This window comes from Salvelinus alpinus, chromosome 4, assembly GCF_045679555.1.
Source record: "Salvelinus alpinus chromosome 4, SLU_Salpinus.1, whole genome shotgun sequence".
NCBI classification, from domain to species: domain Eukaryota; kingdom Metazoa; phylum Chordata; class Actinopteri; order Salmoniformes; family Salmonidae; genus Salvelinus; species Salvelinus alpinus.
This window is the reverse complement of record NC_092089.1, coordinates 23,885,096-23,907,022: the sequence shown is the minus strand read 5'-3', so window position 1 is coordinate 23,907,022 and position 21,927 is coordinate 23,885,096. Positions and strand designations below refer to the sequence as shown.

The following is a 21,927-nucleotide window of genomic DNA, read 5'->3' as shown; positions in this document are numbered from 1 at the left end:
GACTGTCCCCTAAAGCCTTAATGTAGTTTACGGTCCTGTCCGCTCTGATGCAACTGTCCTTCCCTTTATGGTCAATCAGAGGACTACTATCAAAACAGCAGCACTATATATGAAGGACAAATCCTGGTTTTCTTTAGTTCTTTCGAGGCACTTTTGACAGCAATTCATAAGGTTCCGTGGCAAAAAGCGGCTTTGTAAGAGATTGGCTCTCTTCACTGCTGGTTGCTGTACTGAATCCAACCCCATAGAAAGTGGCATTCAGATAGAGCTTATTTGATGATGTCTGTAGAGGGGACGCTGAACAGGGTGAGGGAGACGGCGGAGGTGGACAACGTTCCTCTCTAGAGCCCCATGGAGTGACTCATTCATCTGTAGAGGGGACACAGACAGACAGAGTCAGACAGACAGCATGAGCGTTAGTATGTAAACCCATAGTCAATAATGCCTTTATAACCAATAAACATTTTAATGTTATGGACTCTGGATAGGCCGATAAAGGCTAGTATGACAGTTTAGGCCCATTTTATATTTCAAATGTCAGCAGTACAAATACAATAAGGGCATTAGTAGCTAGTTGGGTAAAGTTGAATGATGCACGTTCAGCTGGGATTCTGCCGAATAGATACACCGAGCTGCTGCTGTAATCAGCCCTATTACTATAAATGTACACCTGCAATTAGGCTAAAGTACTGAGTCAACCCATTGAGCTGTAGGAGAAAGTTCCTCAGATTGGAGGAAGAAAACTCCATCCACGCAATCAAGTCTTGAAAACACAAGAACTCAGCCACTGCGTGAACTTGGGTGAACCAGCTGTCCTGTAGGAGTTTCAGCAGCTGTGAGATGAAAGACTAGTGTAGGCCTAGAAAGATAGATGTGCATTATGGACAATACAGGCTAAAATACACATAGCACAACCTTGTTGTTAGGCATGAGTGGTGTTATGCATGACATTGCTGTGCTCCTAGTCACTTATCTTGCTTTGAGGGTAGATGAGGTAGCTATTAACAACCCAAACAGGTGGCCTACTGTTCTAACAGAGATTGAATTAAACTTTTGATGATTTTTCCCCCTTCTTTTTAAACAGCTGGGATTTCCAATAAGGTCTTACATTAAACCTGTTCTGGCTAAATGTACCACACAACAATTATCCCCTTGTGTCAAACTTATTCAACTGGGTCTTCTAAACATCCTCATATGGAAAATGACCTTGAAGAACCAACCCCTCAACGCCCCAGCCAGTCTAGTTAGCTAGCTACAATATTCTCATGGGAAGAATAGTTGAGTGGTGGGAAATCCTGCTCATCTCTCATCCTTTCTAACTGCTCTGCTAAAATCCACTCCTCTCTCACAGGAAACCAAACCATATGATATGAATGAAAGTATTATAATAAACATGAAAAGGTGAATGTAACAAGCTCTCATCATTTCAAATAGGCTTCATGTCATATTAAACAGCATATACAGTGCATCCAGAATGTATTCCACATTTTGTTACTTTTATACAAGTTTTATAAAAATTCCTCAATCTACACACAATACCCATTAAAGACAAAGCAAAGAGGTTTTTAGAATAAATGTTTGCAAATGTATTAAAATCAGAAATACCTTAAGTATTCATAAGTATTCAGACCCTTTGCTAGGAGCCTCGAAATTGAGCTCAGGTGCATCCTGTTTCCATTGATCATCCTTGAGATGTTTCTACAACTTGGGAGACCACCTCTGGTAAATTCAATTGATTGGACATGATTTGGAAAGGCACACCTATCTAGCGTAAGGTGTAGCTAGCGATAGGTGGTGGCAACAACGGCCCTTGCCTCCCGTGCACACGGTTCTCTCCGGTACAGAGCATGCAGGAGGCGGGGCCTGTCGAGCACGGTTCTCTCGGAGTACACAGGAGGTGGGGCAACACAATGTGCTAACTAGCACACCGTGTTGCCCCAGCCTCCCGCACTAGTGGGGGGTGACCAGTAGACTGTCCTTCTCCCCCGCCTGTCAGGCATTGTTTTCCGGTAGTTCTGTTAATGATGAGGGCAGGCAGGAGAGAGGACACTGCCTACCGGTGTCGCAGAACACCTACCCGGTACACAGGAGACGAAAAACGTATACTTTCATTTACCTTTTGGGGGTTATTGAAGGAACCAATGGGATACACGAGGGGGCGTTCCTACAGATTCAGTAATGCCCATGCAGGAACGTCCCCTTAACGCGGGCTGCAGTTGCACACTATAGGTTGGGACCGTTATTTTACGCCTCAATGGTTGGGATACGTTTTAGACAGGACTGTCTCAAGATGCTGACTGGCTGGTTCTTTTATCTCAGAAGTAAGAAATAAAGTACGTCTCATCAATAACGTGCTAAATTAGCGAACGTTACAGAAGCTAGCCAAGTTTGCAAGCTAAAGAGCTAGCTAACTTCCTCAGTCTGTAACGTTAGCTAACTATGCTATCAAACTGTTCTGGCATGAGTTACCGGTATATTATTGGTATCACTATCCCCATATCTAACGTCAAAGCCCGCTACAATATAGACCATCTCTGTTATTAACGTTGGTGTGTAGTAGATTGTACATGCTGTCACGAACGCTAATGATACAACGGACAGGTGTGTTCACATGATCAGACGGTAGCTAACTAGCTAGTTAACGTTAGCTTAGAAGCTAGCTAGGTAGCTACGGTATTTTAGCTAGCTATGATGAATGTAACCCGTAGATAACCAGCTAACCTGGGATAGGCTACCGAATGCTGATAAAGATACACAAATCGAATATACCTGATCCCCTTTCCAATGTAAAGAAGTATTCACGTTCCTTAGTCGTCGGTGTGCCCGAGTAGCCTCAGTTTGCTAGCTGTTTCAACACGCTGATGCCCAGTCCAATGACAAAATGCATTGCTCAATCTCATTAATTGCCACGGTAAAAAAGCAAAGCAGTACCTACTGACATCACTAAAATCCATGACCAATTGCTCTAATTCTATCCAATGGGAGGCAAGCTTGGATGCTATTCAACAAATGTACACAACATTCAGTAGCATTTTTTTTGTCCTGTGATAATTGTAACAAATATAATAATAATTGAGTGGATTTATATAGCGCGTTTCTACGGTTACTCAAAGCGCTTTACACAGTAAAGGTCAAACTCATCTCATCCACCACCAATGTGCAGCACCCACCTGGGTGATGCATGGCGGCCATTTTTGTGCCAGAACGCTCACCACAATCAGGTGGAGAGGTGAGTTATATTATGCCAATTAGGAATGAGGGAGGTGATTAGATGGCCATGATGGAATGGGACCAGGTTGGGAATTTAGTTATTTATAAAAAAATATATATTTTACCTTTATTTAACTAGGCAAGTCAGTTAAGAACAAATTATTATTTTCAATGATGGCCTAGGAACAGTGGGTTAACTGCCTTGTTCAGGGGCAGAACAAATTATTTATTTTATTTTGTCAGCTCGGGGATTTGAACTTACAACCTTTCGGTTACTGGTCCAACACTCTAACCACTAGGCTAACACCCCTACAATAAGCTCCATGGGATTTTGTATGACCACAGAGAGTCAGGAGAACCGTTTAATGTCCCAGCCGAAACAAGGCACCCTACACAGTGCAATAAATATCCCCTTCACTGCCCTGGGGCAGAGTGAAGAGTGCACACCACTGGCCCTCCAACAGTAATAAAAACTAAATGAGTTCATGCTATGAAATCAATAAGGTTTTGTATGTTTTATTCTATATGTTTCTGGACAATTGGTTTGGTAATATTTGCCAGTAATATAAGCTTTGCATAAAACCAGTTTCTGAGAAGGCTGACGATAAATATGTATTGTGACAACAATGTCACACATTAATCTACAAAAGCTGTCTATCATATATTTCTATTTGTTTCCATAGCAATGCAGTAGAATATTACTTGTCTATTTTGTCAGAGGTCCATACGATCTAGGATCAAAGTAAACAAATACTCCTCAGATGATAATTGTACAGTAGAAATAAATCATGCAGGAGCAGCTGGTATAACAGCTGCAATAAACACGTTATAGGTCGTATTCAGTGTCAATGCCCTCCATCGTGACTGGTGTAGGCCAACACAGGAGAAATAACGTTTCTTGTCCGAAAATGTCTTCAAGTACTTAATTCTCCAAGCCAACAATAGGCTACAATAATATAAGCAGGAAAGCATTTTCTCAAATGGGAGAATAGCCTACTGTATTATGTCAATTGCACTCCAGAGTCTCACAGTTAGGCAATAGAAGTCCATCTCTCTCTGAACACTGAACACTGAACATCCCATTCCTCAATCTTCCCATCCCTTTCTCAGTCTAACGCTATGTGGTTCCCATGCTGGGGAGAGGAGGAGGACAGGACGTTCATCATCACACTGTGAGCGATAGCTGTGACAGTCCCCGAGCCCTTGGAGCTATTCTGCATGCTGATGATGTTCCCACTGGTCTGCTCCAGCTCTGCCTCCGCCTTGCGGAAGAAGCCCCTCATGCTGGACTGGAAGTTGTTGGTGACGAAGCAGTAGACGATGGGGTCCATGCAGCTGTTCAGGCTGCTGAGGGTGACGGTGACGTGGTAGACAATGACGTGGTGGGGCATGTCGGGGTAGAAGTACACCAGCACCTGCCTGACGTGGAACGGGGTGAAGCAGATGGTGAAGATGACCAGGACAGTGGTGAGGAGCTGCACAGCCCGCACGCGCCTCTCTCTGCTCTGCTGCATCAGACTGGAGTTGGACAGGGCACACATGATGCGCACGGTGAACACCACGATGACGACCAAGGGGAGGAAGAACTCGAAGACGGTCAGGACGAAGAGCTTGGAGACGCAGCAGCCCGCGTGTCGGAACGCCGTGGTGAGGAAGGAGTAGGTGACCACGATAGCGAAGAGCCAGATGAAAATGCACACCCCCTTGGCCACGTTAGGGTTCCTCCACTTCCTAGAAGCCTCAACCTGTACTATGGCCAGGTATCTGTCCACGCATATACTGGTGAGGAAGAGGATGCTGCAGTACATGTTAACAAAGTAGCTGAATATATGCACGTAGGAGCAGTTGAGGCACTTTCCCCCACTGTAGTAGAGAATGATACGTGTGGGCAGGGAGAGGTTAACCAGTAGGTCTGTGACAGCCAGATTGATGGTGTAGATGACTGAGGTGGTCTTGGGCTTGGTGCGGAAGCAGAACACGTACAGGGCCAGGGTGTTGAGAACCATTCCCACCATGAAGATGAGTGTGTTGACCACCACCAGACAGATCCACAGGCTGTAGAAGTCATTGTAGAGACCCTCGTCTAGATGGGCCAGGCGGTGCATGTACGGCTCTCTGCTCACATTGGTGTTGCCGGCGGAGGTCGCCATGGGCATTACTGTTGAGGTAGAGTTATCCAGTGACATCCCAGTATAGGCAGGCTCCATGGTTCTGTGGTTGGCCCCGCGGCCTGAAAAAAACAATATGGAGTTTAGTGGGTTCATTTTGCAGATCAACACAACTAGCCCACACCTATTTACCATGGCATTTTTAGTTGAGGAATTTTGAACCATACACTGAATATTCTGGAAAACATTCTTGGAAATCTTAACATAAACCAATATCGTAATCATGTTGTAATGATGTTTAGATGGTGTGATATTCTCTAAAGACTGAAGACTGCATCTACAAAACATTCATGAACAAAACATCAGCCCCCTGCCGACACAATTATATTCCCATCATTGTTGTTGTATTACTTGATGAGGTGATCTAAATAAATACTCTAACTTGATACTGGATGGGAAAAGTCTGTCGGACATTATAAAGCCAATTCCATTGGATCATGCGGACGTCAGTGTGTATGCAGTCCAGGGTTGCGTCCCAAATTGCACCCTATTCCTTATATAGTGCTGTAGTTTTGACCAAAATCCTGGCCAGAAGTAGTGCACTATATAGGGAATAGGGTGCAATTTGAGACACAAATCAGATAAAGTAACCATGTATGTTTGTGTGTACATATCAGGGAGGGAGATCTTTCCTGAGGATCTAGAGTCTCATGAGATCAGGCATCCTCTGTTACCTAAACACTTATTCAACTTTGACCTGGGCCCTGGACTCTAGCCACCAATGTCACTACTTCTCCACCATCCACTCCCATTGTGGTACAGTCACAGTGTTTGTTTCTGTTGGCATCAACCCCATTAATGAGCCAATTACAAGGGCATCTGAGCTATTCCATTCATTTCAAGTGTTTATTTACCAACTAGAAATCCATTCGTTTTCTCAGACATGGGAATCAGAGACGGGTGTAATTTATTTGTATATTTAACAGTGAAGGTGGGCTTTTAGACAGAAAAATAAGCAAACGTATGCTACATAATATACACTAGCAACAGGAACAGGACTGACAGAGGAAATACAGCTGCATAGAGAATTGCAAATGATTCATATTATTCAGTTTTCTGGCAAAGTGAACTTCTTCAAAGAGAATCAGCACAGAGAGCAACAGAGAGTAGAACAGATGCTGTGATTTCAAGAGGTCAGACATCATTCTTGTGGGGCTTTTGGTATTTGCAGTGTCATCATAGTATTTTTTTATGCATTTCAGCCCTCCTTTTTTTGCGATTGGGACCTTATGAAAGAAACCAACAGTTATCTGATAACTTCCTTTAAAGGGATATCTGTCACGCCTGCTCCCGCTCTCCCTCCCTGGCGCTCGAGGGCGCCAGGCTGCCCAGCATTACGCACTCCTGCCACCATCATTACGCACAGCTGCTTCCCTCGTCACGCGCATCAGCGATTCATTGGACTCAATCACCTGTGTTGTTACCTCCCTTATACTGTATGTTTCTCAGCTCCGTTCCCTGCTTCTGCATTCATTGTCGTTTGTTTTCGTATTACCCGGTTCTGACGCTGTTCCTGTCATGTTCCATGTATGTGCAAGATTAAATGTTCACTCCCCGTACCTGCTTCTCTACTCCAGCGTCGGTTCTTACAGATATCATGCAATAAATATTACTTTTAAACAAACCCACCTATTTCGACATCTGACCTCTCTACAAGGTCAAAAGTAAGTCTAAATTAGTGTCATTGTATACAAGACAATACGCTGTAGACAATCCCCTGTATTAAGTACCTGTTGTGAAGAGCTGCTTAGTCTCACTTTGTATAACACCAAGTAGATCGTAGTGTGTTTGGAATAGTCGGACACAACACACACAACACACACACAGATAGATGGCCTCTGTATCCTCAATCCCCTTCCCGCAGCCTGCGATTAACCATATTAGGGCAGAGAGGATAGACTAGGGACTGGCAAAGCAGGGAGATCGTGGGGAAGTCAACTGAGTGGAAAGGAACAGAAACAGCCAGGCTGCTCAGGCGTGTTAACTTAGAGCAGAAACTGACTGATCACACTGACATCTGGAATTCTTTAAAGAAATTCTCACCAGCTATGTGATGTGCACTGAGTATACACCCCCCCCCCCCCCCCCCCCCTTTTGCCCTCAGGAACGCCTCAATTCGTCGGGGCATGGACTCTACAAGGTGTCAAAACCATTCCACAGGGATGCTGGCCCATGTTGACTCCAATGCTTCCCACAGTTGTGTTAAGTTGGCTGGATGTCCTTTGGGTGGTGGACCATTCTTGATACACACAGGAAACTGTTGAGCATGAAAAACCCAGCAGCGTTACAATTCTTGAAACAAACTGGTGTGCCTGGCACCTACTACCATACCCTGTCCATAGGCACTTAAATATTTTGTCTTGTGTATACAGTTGCCCATTCACCTTCTGAATGGCACACATACGCAATCCATGTCTCAATTGTCTTAAGTCTTAAAAATCCTTCTTTAACCTGTCTCCTCCCCTTCATTTAACAGGTGACATCAATAAGGGATCATAGCTTTCATTTAGATTCACCTGGTCAGTCTATGTCATGGAAAGACCAGGTGTTCTTAATGTTTTATATACTCAATGTATACGGTGCATTCGGAAAGTATTCAGACCCTTTGACCTTTTCTAAATGTTATGTTACAGCCTAATTCTAAAATGGATTAAATTGTTTTTTTCCCTCATCAATCTACACACAATACCCCATAATGACAAAGCAAAAACAGGTTTTTGAAAATTTATTAAAAATAGCAAAACCGAAATATCACATTTACAGAAGTATTCAGATCCTTTACTCAGTACTTTGTTGAAGCACCTTTGGCAGCGATTACAGCCTCAAGTCTTTTTGGGTATGATGCTACAAGCTTGGCACATCTGTATTTGATCTCTGCAGATCCTCTCAAGCTCTGTCAGGTTGGATGGGGAGCGTCGCTGCACATATATTTTCAGGTCTCCAGAGATGTTAGATCGGGTTCAAGTCTGGGCTCTGGCTGGGCCACTTAAGGACATTCAGAGGCTTGTCCCAAAGCCACTCCTGTGTTGTCTTGGCTGTGTGCTTAGGGTCGTCCTGTTGGAAGGTGAACCTTCGCCCCAGTGTCACGTTCCTGACCTATTTTATGTTATTTTTGTATATGTTTAGTTGGTCAGGGCGTGAGTTGGGGTGGGCATTGTATGTTTTGTGTTTAGATCACTGTTAATCAGCCTTATATGGTTCTCAATCAGAGACAGGTGGTTTACGTTTTCCTCTGATTGGGAACCATATATAGGCTGGCTGTTCACACTGTTTGTTTGTGGGTGATTGTCTCCTGTGTTTGTGTCTGCGCACCACACGGGATTGTTTCGGTGTTATTTCGTTTGATGTAGTCTGTTTCCTGCTCGTGAGTTCTTCGTGTCTATTATTGTAAGTTCCATGTTCAGGTTTCGTCTACGTTGTCCGTTTGTTATTTTGTATTTCTGAAGTCTAGTTCGTGTCAGTGTTCGTCTGTTTTTTCAATAAATCATTATGTCAGCACACCTCGCTGCGCATTGGTCTACCGATCCTTCTCTCCTCTCCTCGTCCGAGGAGGAGGAAGACGACACCCGTTACAGAATCACCCACCAACCGAGGACCAAGCGGCGGGGGAGAGCTCAACAGAGCAATCAGGACTCGTGGACTTGGGAACAAATCATGGAAGGAAAAGGACACTGGGCGCACATTGGGGAATATCGCCGCGCTCGTGAGGAGATGGTACTTCCGGCGCCGGAAAGAGATGGCTGCCTCGCTTCGCGTTCCTTGGAAAATATGCAGTATTTTGTTTTTTTACGTGTTATTTCTTACATCGGTACCCCGGGTAATCTTAGGTTTCATTACATACAGTCGGGAGGAACTACTGAATATACGATTAACGTCAACTCATCATCGTTCCTACCAGGAATATGACTTTCCCGAAACGGATCCAGTGTCTTGCCTTCCACACAATACAATGGATCTGATCCCAGCCGGCGACCCTGTGCGACGCCGAAAAAGGGGAAAACGTGGCGGTCTCGTGGTCAGGCTTCGGAGACGGGCACATCGCGCTCCACTCCCTAGCATACTACTCGCCAATGTCCAGTCTCTTGACAATAAGGTTGATGAAATCCGAGCACGGGTAGCATTCCAGAGAGACATCAGGGATTGCAACGTGCTCTGCTTCACGGAAACATGGCTAACTCAAGGGACGCTAACGGAGTCGGTGCAGCCAGCTGGTTTCTCCATGCATCGCGCCGACAGAAACAAACATCTTTCCGGTAAGAAGAGGGGCGGGGGGGTATGCCTTATGATTAACGAGAAGTGGTGTGATCATCATAACAACACACAAGAACTCAAGTCGTTCTGTTCACCTGATCTAGAACTCCTCACAATCAAATGTCGACCGCATTATCTACCAAGGGAATTCTCGTCAATCATAATCACAGCCGTATACATTCCCCCCCAAGCAGACACATCGATGGCCCTGAACGAACTTTATCTGACTCTTTGTAAACTGGAAACCACACACCCTGAGGCTGCATTCATCGTAGCTGGGGATTTTAACAAGGCTAATCTAAAAACAAAACTCCCTAAATTCTATCAGCATATCGATTGTGCTACCAGGGCTGGAAAAACACTAGACCATTGTTACACTAATTTCCGCGACGCTTATAAGGCCCTCCCCCGCCCCCCTTTCGGAAAAGCTGACCACGACTCCATTTTGTTGATTCCAGCCTACAAACAAAAACTCAAACAACAAGCTCCCGCGCTCAGGTCTGTTCAACGCTGGTCCGACCAATCTGAATCCACGCTTCAAGACTGCTTCGATCACGCAGATTGGAATATGTTCCGCATCGCGTCCAACAACAATATTGACGAATATGCTGATTCGGTGAGCGAGTTCATTAGGAAGTGCATTGACGATGTCGTACCCACAGCAACGATAAAAACATTCCCAAACCAGAAACCGTGGATTGACGGCAGCATTCGCGTGAAACTGAAAGCGCGAACCACTGCTTTTAACCAGGGCAAGGTGACCGGAAGCATGACCGAATACAAACAGTGTAGCTATTCTCTCCGCAAGGCAATCAAACAGGCCAAGTCTCAGTACAGAGACAAAATCGAGTCGAAATTCAACAGCTCAGACACAAGAGGTATGTGGCAGGGTCTACAGTCAATCACGGATTACAAAAAGAAAACCAGCCCCGTCGAGGACCAGGATGTCTTGCTCCCAGACAGGCTAAACAACTTTTTTGCCCGCTTTGAGGACAATACAGTGCCACTGACACGGCCCCCTACCAAAACCTGCGGGCTCTCCTTCACTGCAGCCGAGGTGAGTAAAACATTTAAACGTGTTAACCCTCGCAAGGCTGCAGGCCCAGACGGCATTCCCAGCCGCGTCCTCAGAGCATGCGCAGACCAGCTGGCTGGTGTGTTTACGGACATATTCAATCAATCCTTATCCCAGTCTGCTGTTCCCACATGCTTCAAGAGGGCCACCATTGTTCCTGTTCCCAAGAAAGCTAAGGTAACTGAGCTAAACGACTACCGCCCCGTAGCACTCACTTCCGTCATCATGAAGTGCTTTGAGAGACTAGTCAAGGACCATATCACCTCCACCCTACCGGACACCCTAGACCCACTCCAATTTGCTTACCGACCCAATAGGTCCACAGACGACGCAATCGCAACCACACTGCACACTGCCCTAACCCATCTGGACAAGAGGAATACCCATGTGAGAATGCTGTTCATCGATTACAGCTCAGCATTTAACACCATAGTACCCTCCAAACTCGTCATCAAGCTCGAGACCCTGGGTCTCGACCCCGCCCTGTGCAACTGGGTCCTGGACTTCCTGACGGGCCGCCCCCAGGTGGTGAGGGTAGGTAACAACATCTCCACCCCGCTGATCCTCAACACTGGGGCCCCACAAGGGTGCGTTCTGAGCCCTCTCCTGTACTCCCTGTTCACCCACGACTGCGTGGCCATGCACGCCTCCAACTCAATCATCAAGTTTGCGGATGACACTACAGTGGTAGGCTTGATCACCAACAACGACGAGACGGCCTACAGGGAGGAGGTGAGGGCCCTCGGAGTGTGGTGTCAGGAAAATAACCTCATACTCAACGTCAACAAAACAAAGGAGATGATTGTGGACTTCAGGAAACAGCAGAGGGAGCACCCCCCTATCCACATCGACGGGTCAGTAGTGGAGAAGGTGGAAAGTTTTAAGTTCCTCGGTGTACACATCACGGACAAACTGAACTGGTCCACCCACACAGACAGCGTTGTGAAGAAGGCGCAGCAGCGCCTCTTCAACCTCAGGAGGCTGAAGAAATTCGGCTTGTCACCAAAAGCACTCACAAACTTCTACAGATGCACAATCGAGAGCATCCTGTCGGGCTGTATCACCGCCTGGTACGGCAACTGCTCCGCCCACAACCGTAAGGCTCTCCAGAGGGTAGTGAGGTCTGCAGAACGCATCACCAGGGGCAAACTACCTGCCCTCCAGGACACCTACACCACCCGATGTCACAGGAAGGCCATAAAGATCATCAAGGACAACAACCACCCAAGCCACTGCCTGTTCACCCCGCTATCATCCAGAAGGCGAGGTCAGTACAGGTGCATCAAAGCAGGGACCGAGAGACTGAAAAACAGCTTCTATCTCAAGGCCATCAGACTGTTAAACAGCCACCACTAACATTTAGCGGCCGCTGCCAACATACTGACTCAACTCCAGCCACTTTAAAAATGGGAATTGATGGAAATTATGTAAAAATGTACCACTAGCCACTTTAAGCAATGCCACTTAATACAATGTTTACATACCCTACATTACCCATCTCATATGTATATATACTGTACTCTATATCATCTACTGCATCTTGCCATCTTTATGCAATACATGTACCACTAGCCACTTTAAACTATGCCACTTTATGTTTACATACCCTACAGTACTCATCTCATATGTATATACCGTACTCTATACCATCTACTGCATCTGCCATGCCGTTCTGTACCACCACTCATCCATATATCTTTATGTACATATTCTTTATCCCTTACACTTGTGTGTGTGTGTAAGGTAGTAGTGTGGAATTGTTAGGTTAGATTACTGTTGGTTATTACTGCATTGTCGGAACTAGAAGCACAAGCATTTCGCTACACTCGCATTAACATCTGCTAACCATGTGTATGTGACTAATAAAATTTGATTTGATTTGATTTGAGATGGAGGCAGCGAGAGCCCAACAGCGGTGGTATGAGGAGGCAGCAAGGAGACGTGGCTGGAAGCCTGAAAAGCCCGTGAGTACTACCCAAACATTTCTTGGGGGGGGCTAAGAGGTAGTGGGCCAAGGGCAGGTAGGAGACCTGCGCCCACTTCCCAGGCTAACCGTGGAGAGCGGAAGTACGGGCAGACACCGTGTTACGCAGTAGAGCGCACGGTGTCTCCTGTACGTGTGCATAGCCCGGTGCGGGTTATTCCACCTCCCCGCACTGGTAGGGCTAGACTGGGCATTGAGCCAGGTGTCATGAGGCCGGCTCAACGCGTCTGGTCTCCAGTGCGTCTCCTCGGGCCGGCATACATGGCACCTGCCTTACGCATGGTTTCCCCGGTTCGCCTACATAGCCCGGTGCGGGTTATTCCACCTCCCCGCACTGGTCGGGCGACCGGGAGCATTCAACCAGGTAAGGTTTGGCAGGCTCAATGCTCAAGAGAGCCAGTACGCCTGCACGGTCCGGTATTTCCGGCGCTACCTCCCCGCCCTAGCCCAGTACCACCAGTGCCTACACCACGCACCAGGCTTCCAGTGCGTTTCCAGAGCCCTGTTCCTCCTCCACGCACTCTCCCTGTGGTGCGTGTCTCCAGCCCAGTGCCTCCAGTTCCGGCACCACGCACGAAGCCACCTGTGCGTCTCCTGAGTCCTGGACACACTGTTACTTCTCCCCGTACTAGTCCTGATGGGCGTGCACTCAGCCCGGTGCCACTAGTGCCGGTACCATGCACCAGGCACAGAGTACGCTTTGAGAGTCCAGTGTGCCCTGTTCCTGCTCCCCGCACTAGCCTGAAAGTGCGTGTCCTTAGCCCGGTGCCTCCAGTTCCGGCACCACGCATCAGGTCTACAGTGCGCCTTAGCCGGCCAGAGTCTGCCGTCTGCCCAGCGGCGCCTGAACTGCCCGTCTGCCCAGCGGCGCCTGAACTGCCCGTCTGCCCAGCGGCGCCTGAACTGCCCGTCTGCCCAGCGGCGCCTGAACTGCCCGTCTGCCATACGCCGTCTGAACTGTCCGTCTGCCATGAGCCTGCAAAGCCGCCCGTCTGCCATGAGCCTGCAAAGCCGCCCGTCTGCCATGAGCCTACAGAGCCGTCCGCCAGACAGGAGCCGCTAGAGCCGTCCGCCAGACAGGAGCCGCTAGAGCCTTCCGCCAGACCGGATCAGCCAGAGCCTTCCGCCAGACCGGATCAGCCAGAGCCTTCCGCCAGACCGGGTCAGCCAGAGCCTTCCGCCAGACCGGATCAGCCAGAGCCTTCCGCCAGACCGGGTCAGCCAGAGCCTTCCGCCAGACCGGATCAGCCAGAGCCTTCCGCCAGACCGGATCAGCCAGAGCCTTCCGCCAGACCAGATCAGCCAGAGCCTTCCGCCAGACCGGATCAGTCAGAGCCTTCCGCCAGCCATGACCGTCCAGAGCCGTCAGCGAGCCATGACCGTCCAGAGCCGTCAGCGAGCCATGACCGTCCAGAGCCGTCAGCGAGCCATGACCGTCCAGAGCCGGTAGCGAGTCATGACCGTCCAGTGCCGTCAGCGAGCCATGACCGTCCAGAGCCGTCAGCGAGCCATGACCGTCCAGAGCCGTCAGCCAGCCATGACCGTCCAGAGCCGTCAGCCAGCCATGACCGTCCAGAGCCGTCAGCGAGCCATGACCGTCCAGAGCCGTCAGCGAGCCATGACCGTCCAGAGCCGTCAGCGAGCCATGACCGTCCAGAGCCGTCAGCGAGCCATGACCGTCCAGAGCCGTCAGCCAGCCATGACCGTCCAGAGCCGTCAACCAGCCAAGAGCGTCCAGAGCCAGCCAGCCAGGATCCGCCAGTCATTCTGGTGTTGCCCCTCATTCTGGTGTTGCCCCTCATTCTGGTGTTGCCCCTCATTCCGGTGTTGCCCCTCATTCCAGTGCTGCTCCTTATCCTGATGATGCCCCTTAATTTAGGTGGGGTTATTTGGAGGGTGGGCATTGTGAGGGGGATACAGAAGCGGGGATTGATTATGGTGGGGTGGGAACCACGCCCGGAGCCTAAGCCACCACCGTGGTCAGATGCCCACCCAGACCCTCCCCTAGACTTTTGGTGGTGCGTTCGGAGTACGCACCTTGAGGGGGGGGTTATGTCACGTTCCTGACCTATTTTATGTTATTTTTGTATATGTTTAGTTGGTCAGGGCGTGAGTTGGGGTGGGCATTGTATGTTTTGTGTTTAGATCACTGTTAATCAGCCTTATATGGTTCTCAATCAGAGACAGGTGGTTTACGTTTTCCTCTGATTGGGAACCATATATAGGCTGGCTGTTCACACTGTTTGTTTGTGGGTGATTGTCTCCTGTGTTTGTGTCTGCGCACCACACGGGATTGTTTCGGTGTTATTTCGTTTGATGTAGTCTGTTTCCTGCTCGTGAGTTCTTCGTGTCTATTATTGTAAGTTCCATGTTCAGGTTTCGTCTACGTTGTCCGTTTGTTATTTTGTATTTCTGAAGTCTAGTTCGTGTCAGTGTTCGTCTGTTTTTTCAATAAATCATTATGTCAGCACACCTCGCTGCGCATTGGTCTACCGATCCTTCTCTCCTCTCCTCGTCCGAGGAGGAGGAAGACGACACCCGTTACAGAATCACCCACCAACCGAGGACCAAGCGGCGGGGGAGAGCTCAACAGAGCAATCAGGACTCGTGGACTTGGGAACAAATCATGGAAGGAAAAGGACACTGGGCGCACATTGGGGAATATCGCCGCGCTCGTGAGGAGATGGAGGCAGCGAGAGCCCAACAGCGGTGGTATGAGGAGGCAGCAAGGAGACGTGGCTGGAAGCCTGAAAAGCCCGTGAGTACTACCCAAACATTTCTTGGGGGGGGCTAAGAGGTAGTGGGCCAAGGGCAGGTAGGAGACCTGCGCCCACTTCCCAGGCTAACCGTGGAGAGCGGAAGTACGGGCAGACACCGTGTTACGCAGTAGAGCGCACGGTGTCTCCTGTACGTGTGCATTGCCCGGTGCGGGTTATTCCACCTCCCCGCACTGGTAGGGCTAGATTGGGCATTGAGCCAGGTGTCATGAGGCCGGCTCAACGCGTCTGGTCTCCAGTGCGTCTCCTCGGGCCGGCATACATGGCACCTGCCTTACGCATGGTTTCCCCGGTTCGCCTACATAGCCCGGTGCGGGTTATTCCACCTCCCCGCACTGGTCGGGCGACCGGGAGCATTCAACCAGGTAAGGTTTGGCAGGCTCAATGCTCAAGAGAGCCAGTACGCCTGCACGGTCCGGTATTTCCGGCGCTACCTCCCCGCCCTAGCCCAGTACCACCAGTGCCTACACCACGCACCAGGCTTCCAGTGCGTTTCCAGAGCCCTGTTCCTCCTCCACGCACTCTCCCTGTGGTGCGTGTCTCCAGCCCAGTGCCTCCAGTTCCGGCACCACGCACGAAGCCACCTGTGCGTCTCCTGAGTCCTGGACACACTGTTACTTCTCCCCGTACTAGTCCTGATGGGCGTGCACTCAGCCCGGTGCCACTAGTGCCGGTACCATGCACCAGGCACAGAGTACGCTTTGAGAGTCCAGTGTGCCCTGTTCCTGCTCCCCGCACTAGCCTGAAAGTGCGTGTCCTTAGCCCGGTGCCTCCAGTTCCGGCACCACGCATCAGGTCTACAGTGCGCCTTAGCCGGCCAGAGTCTGCCGTCTGCCCAGCGGCGCCTGAACTGCCCATCTGCCCAGCGGCGCCTGAACTGCCCGTCTGCCCAGCGGCGCCTGAACTGCCCGTCTGCCCAGCGGCGCCTGAACTGCCCGTCTGCCATACGCCGTCTGAACTGTCCGTCTGCCATGAGCCTGCAAAGCCGCCCGTCTGCCATGAGCCTGCAAAGCCGCCCGTCTGCCATGAGCCTACAGAGCCGTCCGCCAGACAGGAGCCGCTAGAGCCGTCCGCCAGACAGGAGCCGCTAGAGCCTTCCGCCAGACCGGATCAGCCAGAGCCTTCCGCCAGACCGGATCAGCCAGAGCCTTCCACCAGACCGGGTCAGCCAGAGCCTTCCGCCAGACCGGATCAGCCAGAGCCTTCCGCCAGACCGGGTCAGCCAGAGCCTTCCGCCAGACCGGATCAGCCAGAGCCTTCCGCCAGACCGGATCAGCCAGAGCCTTCCGCCAGACCAGATCAGCCAGAGCCTTCCGCCAGACCGGATCAGTCAGAGCCTTCCGCCAGCCATGACCGTCCAGAGCCGTCAGCGAGCCATGACCGTCCAGAGCCGTCAGCGAGCCATGACCGTCCAGAGCCGTCAGCGAGCCATGACCGTCCAGAGCTGTCAGCGAGTCATGACCGTCCAGAGCCGTCAGCGAGCCATGACCGTCCAGAGCCGTCAGCGAGCCATGACCGTCCAGAGCCGTCAGCCAGCCATGACCGTCCAGAGCCGTCAGCCAGCCATGACCGTCCAGAGCTGTCAGCGAGCCATGACCGTCCAGAGCCGTCAGCGAGCCATGACCGTCCAGAGCCGTCAGCGAGCCATGACCGTCCAGAGCCGTCAGCGAGCCATGACCGTCCAGAGCCGTCAGCCAGCCATGACCGTCCAGAGCCGTCAACCAGCCAAGAGCGTCCAGAGCCAGCCAGCCAGGATCCGCCAGTCATTCTGGTGTTGCCCCTCATTCTGGTGTTGCCCCTCATTCTGGTGTTGCCCCTCATTCCGGTGTTGCCCCTCATTCCGGTGCTGCTCCTTATCCTGATGATGCCCCTTAATTTAGGTGGGGTTATTTGGAGGGTGGGCATTGTGAGGGGGATACAGAAGCGGGGATTGATTATGGTGGGGTGGGAACCACGCCCGGAGCCTAAGCCACCACCGTGGTCAGATGCCCACCCAGACCCTCCCCTAGACTTTTGGTGGTGCGTTCGGAGTACGCACCTTGAGGGGGGGGTTATGTCACGTTCCTGACCTATTTTATGTTATTTTTGTATATGTTTAGTTGGTCAGGGCGTGAGTTGGGGTGGGCATTGTATGTTTTGTGTTTAGATCACTGTTAATCAGCCTTATATGGTTCTCAATCAGAGACAGGTGGTTTACGTTTTCCTCTGATTGGGAACCATATATAGGCTGGCTGTTCACACTGTTTGTTTGTGGGTGATTGTCTCCTGTGTTTGTGTCTGCGCACCACACGGGATTGTTTCGGTGTTATTTCGTTTGATGTAGTCTGTTTCCTGCTCGTGAGTTCTTCGTGTCTATTATTGTAAGTTCCATGTTCAGGTTTCGTCTACGTTGTCCGTTTGTTATTTTGTATTTCTGAAGTCTAGTTCGTGTCAGTGTTCGTCTGTTTTTTCAATAAATCATTATGTCAGCACACCTCGCTGCGCATTGGTCTACCGATCCTTCTCTCCTCTCCTCGTCCGAGGAGGAGGAAGACGACACCCGTTACAGAATCACCCACCAACCGAGGACCAAGCGGCGGGGGAGAGCTCAACAGAGCAATCAGGACTCGTGGACTTGGGAACAAATCATGGAAGGAAAAGGACACTGGGCGCACATTGGGGAATATCGCCGCGCTCGTGAGGAGATGGAGGCAGCGAGAGCCCAACAGCGGTGGTATGAGGAGGCAGCAAGGAGACGTGGCTGGAAGCCTGAAAAGCCAGTGAGTACTACCCAAACATTTCTTGGGGGGGGGGGCTAAGAGGTAGTGGGCCAAGGGCAGGTAGGAGACCTGCGCCCACTTCCCAGGCTAACCGTGGAGAGCGGAAGTACGGCCAGACACCGTGTTACGCAGTAGAGCGCACGGTGTCTCCTGTACGTGTGCATAGCCCGGTGCGGGTTATTCCACCTCCCCGCACTGGTAGGGCTAGATTGGGCATTGAGCCAGGTGTCATGAGGCCGGCTCAATGCGTCTGGTCTCCAGTGCGTCTCCTCGGGCCGGCATACATGGCACCTGCCTTACGCATGGTTTCCCCGGTTCGCCTACATAGCCCGGTGCGGGTTATTCCACCTCCCCGCACTGGTCGGGCGACCGGGAGCATTCAACCAGGTAAGGTTGGGCAGGCTCAATGCTCAAGAGAGCCAGTACGCCTGCACGGTCCGGTATTTCCGGCGCTACCTCCCCGCCCTAGCCCAGTACCACCAGTGCCTACACCACGCACCAGGCTTCCAGTGCGTTTCCAGAGCCCTGTTCCTCCTCCACGCACTCTCCCTGTGGTGCGTGTCTCCAGCCCAGTGCCTCCAGTTCCGGCACCACGTACGAAGCCACCTGTGCGTCTCCTGAGTCCTGGACACACTGTTACTTCTCCCCGTACTAGTCCTGATGGGCGTGCACTCAGCCCGGTGCCACTAGTGCCGGTACCATGCACCAGGCACAGAGTACGCTTTGAGAGTCCAGTGTGCCCTGTTCCTGCTCCCCGCACTAGCCTGAAAGTGCGTGTCCTTAGCCCGGTGCCTCCAGTTCCGGCACCACGCATCAGGTCTACAGTGCGCCTTAGCCGGCCAGAGTCTGCCGTCTGCCCAGCGGCGCCTGAACTGCCCGTCTGCCCAGCGGCGCCTGAACTGCCCGTCTGCCCAGCGGCGCCTGAACTGCCCGTCTGCCCAGCGGCGCCTGAACTGCCCGTCTGCCATACGCCGTCTGAACTGTCCGTCTGCCATGAGCCTGCAAAGCCGCCCGTCTGCCATGAGCCTGCAAAGCCGCCCGTCTGCCATGAGCCTACAGAGCCGTCCGCCAGACAGGAGCCGCTAGAGCCGTCCGCCAGACAGGAGCCGCTAGAGCCTTCCGCCAGACCGGATCAGCCAGAGCCTTCCGCCAGACCGGATCAGCCAGAGCCTTCCGCCAGACCGGGTCAGCCAGAGCCTTCCGCCAGACCGGATCAGCCAGAGCCTTCCGCCAGACCGGATCAGCCAGAGCCTTCCGCCAGACCGGATCAGCCAGAGCCTTCCGCCAGACCGGATCAGCCAGAGCCTTCCGCCAGACCGGATCAGCCAGAGCCTTCCGCCAGACCGGATCAGTCAGAGCCTTCCGCCAGCCATGACCGTCCAGAGCCGTCAGCGAGCCATGACCGTCCAGAGCCGTCAGCGAGCCATGACCGTCCAGAGCCGTCAGCGAGCCATGACCGTCCAGAGCTGTCAGCGAGTCATGACCGTCCAGAGCTGTCAGCGAGCCATGACCGTCCAGAGCCGTCAGCCAGCCATGACCGTCCAGAGCCGTCAGCCAGCCATGACCGTCCAGAGCCGTCAGCCAGCCATGACCGTCCAGAGCCGTCAGCGAGCCATGACCGTCCAGAGCCGTCAGCGAGCCATGACCGTCCAGAGCCGTCAGCGAGCCATGACCGTCCAGAGCCGTCAGCGAGCCATGACCGTCCAGAGCCGTCAGCCAGCCATGACCGTCCAGAGCCGTCAGCCAGCCATGACCGTCCAGAGCCGTCAGCGAGCCATGACCGTCCAGAGCCGTCAGCGAGCCATGACCGTCCAGAGCCGTCAGCGAGCCATGACCGTCCAGAGCCGTCAGCGAGCCATGACCGTCCAGAGCCGTCAGCGAGCCATGACCGTCCAGAGCCGTCAGCCAGCCATGACCGTCCAGAGCCGTCAACCAGCCAAGAGCGTCCAGAGCCAGCCAGCCAGGATCCGCCAGTCATTCTGGTGTTGCCCCTCATTCTGGTGTTGCCCCTCATTCTGGTGTTGCCCCTCATTCCGGTGTTGCCCCTCATTCCGGTGCTGCTCCTTATCCTGATGATGCCCCTTAATTTAGGTGGGGTTATTTGGAGGGTGGGCATTGTGAGGGGAATACAGAAGCGGGGATTGATTATGGTGGGGTGGGAACCACGCCCGGAGCCTAAGCCACCACCGTGGTCAGATGCCCACCCAGACCCTCCCCTAGACTTTTGGTGGTGCGTTCGGAGTATGCACCTTGAGGGGGGGGTTATGTCACGTTCCTGACCTATTTTATGTTATTTTTGTATATGTTTAGTTGGTCAGGGCGTGAGTTGGGGTGGGCATTGTATGTTTTGTGTTTAGATCACTGTTAATCAGCCTTATATGGTTCTCAATCAGAGACAGGTGGTTTACGTTTTCCTCTGATTGGGAACCATATATAGGCTGGCTGTTCACACTGTTTGTTTGTGGGTGATTGTCTCCTGTGTTTGTGTCTGCGCCCCACACGGGATTGTTTCGGTGTTATTTCGTTTGATGTAGTCTGTTTCCTGCTCGTGAGTTCTTCGTGTCTATTGTAAGTTCCATGTTCAGGTTTCGTCTACGTTGTCCGTTTGTTATTTTGTATTTCTGAAGTCTAGTTCGTGTCAGTGTTCGTCTGTTTTTTCAATAAATCATTATGTCAGCACACCTCGCTGCGCATTGGTCTACCGATCCTTCTCTCCTCTCCTCGTCCGAGGAGGAGGAAGACGACACCCGTTACACCCAGTCTGAGTTCCTGAGCGCTCTGGAGCAGGTTTTCATCAAGGATCCTTCTATACTTTGCTCCATTCATCTTTCCCTGGATCCTGACTAGTCTCCCAGTCCCTGCCGCTGAAAAACATCCCCACAGCATGCTGCTGCCACCACCATGCTTCACCGTAAGGATGGTGCCAGGTTTCCTCCAGATGTGATGTTTGGCATTCAGGCCAAAGAGTTCCATCTTGGTTTCATCAGACCAGAGAATCTTGTTTTTCATGGTCTGAGAGTCTTTAGGTGCCTTTTGGCAAACTCCAAGCGGGCTGTCATGTGCCTTTTACTGAAGAGTGGCTTCCATCTGGCCATCTGGAGTGCTGCAGAGATGGTTTTCCTTCTGGAAGGTTCTCCCATCTCTACAGAGGAACTCTGGAGCTCTGTCAGAGTGACCATCGGGTTCTTGGTCATCTCCCTGACCAAGGCCCTTCTCCACCGATTGCTTAGTTTGGCTGGGCGGCCAGCTCTAGAAAGAGTCTTGGAGGTTCTAAACTTCTTCCATTTAAGAATGATGGAGGCCACTGTGTTCTTGGGGACCTTCAATGCTGCAGAATATTTTTGATACCCTTCCCCAGATCTGTGCCTCGACACAATCCTCTCTCGGAGCTCTTCGGACAATTCCTTCGACCTCATGGCTTAGTTTTTGCTCTGACATGCACTGTCAACTGTGGGACCTTATATAACAGATGTATGCCTTTCCAAATTATGTCCAATCAATTGAATTTACCACAGGTGGACTCCAGTCAAGTTGTAGAAACATCTCAAGGATGATCAATGGAAACAGGATGCATCTGAGCTCAATTTCAAGTCTCATAGCAAAGGGTCTGAATACTTATGTAAATAAGGTATTTCTGTTTTTCATTATTAATACATTTTTGTACATTTAAAAAAATCTGTTTTTGCTTTGTCATTATGGGGTA

The 21,927-nt window shown here is 51.0% G+C and overlaps 1 protein-coding gene and 1 long non-coding RNA gene across 2 annotated transcripts; one reads left to right on the top strand and one right to left on the bottom strand.

Moving 5' to 3' along the window:
- Positions 1-64: 64 nt before the first annotated feature.
- On the bottom strand, positions 65-5,417 carry gpr20 (G protein-coupled receptor 20). The gene is made up of 2 exons (XM_071396140.1): positions 3,171-5,417; positions 65-369 (listed from the first exon to the last, which is right to left on the bottom strand). Exon 1 carries the CDS (start codon positions 5,415-5,417, stop codon positions 4,317-4,319), a length of 1,101 nt encoding a protein of 366 aa, XP_071252241.1. The 3' UTR covers positions 65-369; positions 3,171-4,316.
- On the top strand, positions 2,187-5,764 carry LOC139573087 (uncharacterized). The gene is made up of 2 exons (XR_011674539.1): positions 2,187-2,321; positions 4,321-5,764. It is a non-coding gene; the product is annotated as an uncharacterized lncRNA (long non-coding RNA).
- Positions 5,765-21,927: the final 16,163 nt, after the last annotated feature.

Bases quoted from the DNA above. Each gene is read 5' to 3' on its own strand.
- gpr20 (XM_071396140.1), bottom strand. From the start codon at position 5,417: ATGGAGCCTGCCTATACTGGGATGTCACTGGATAACTCTACCTCAACA.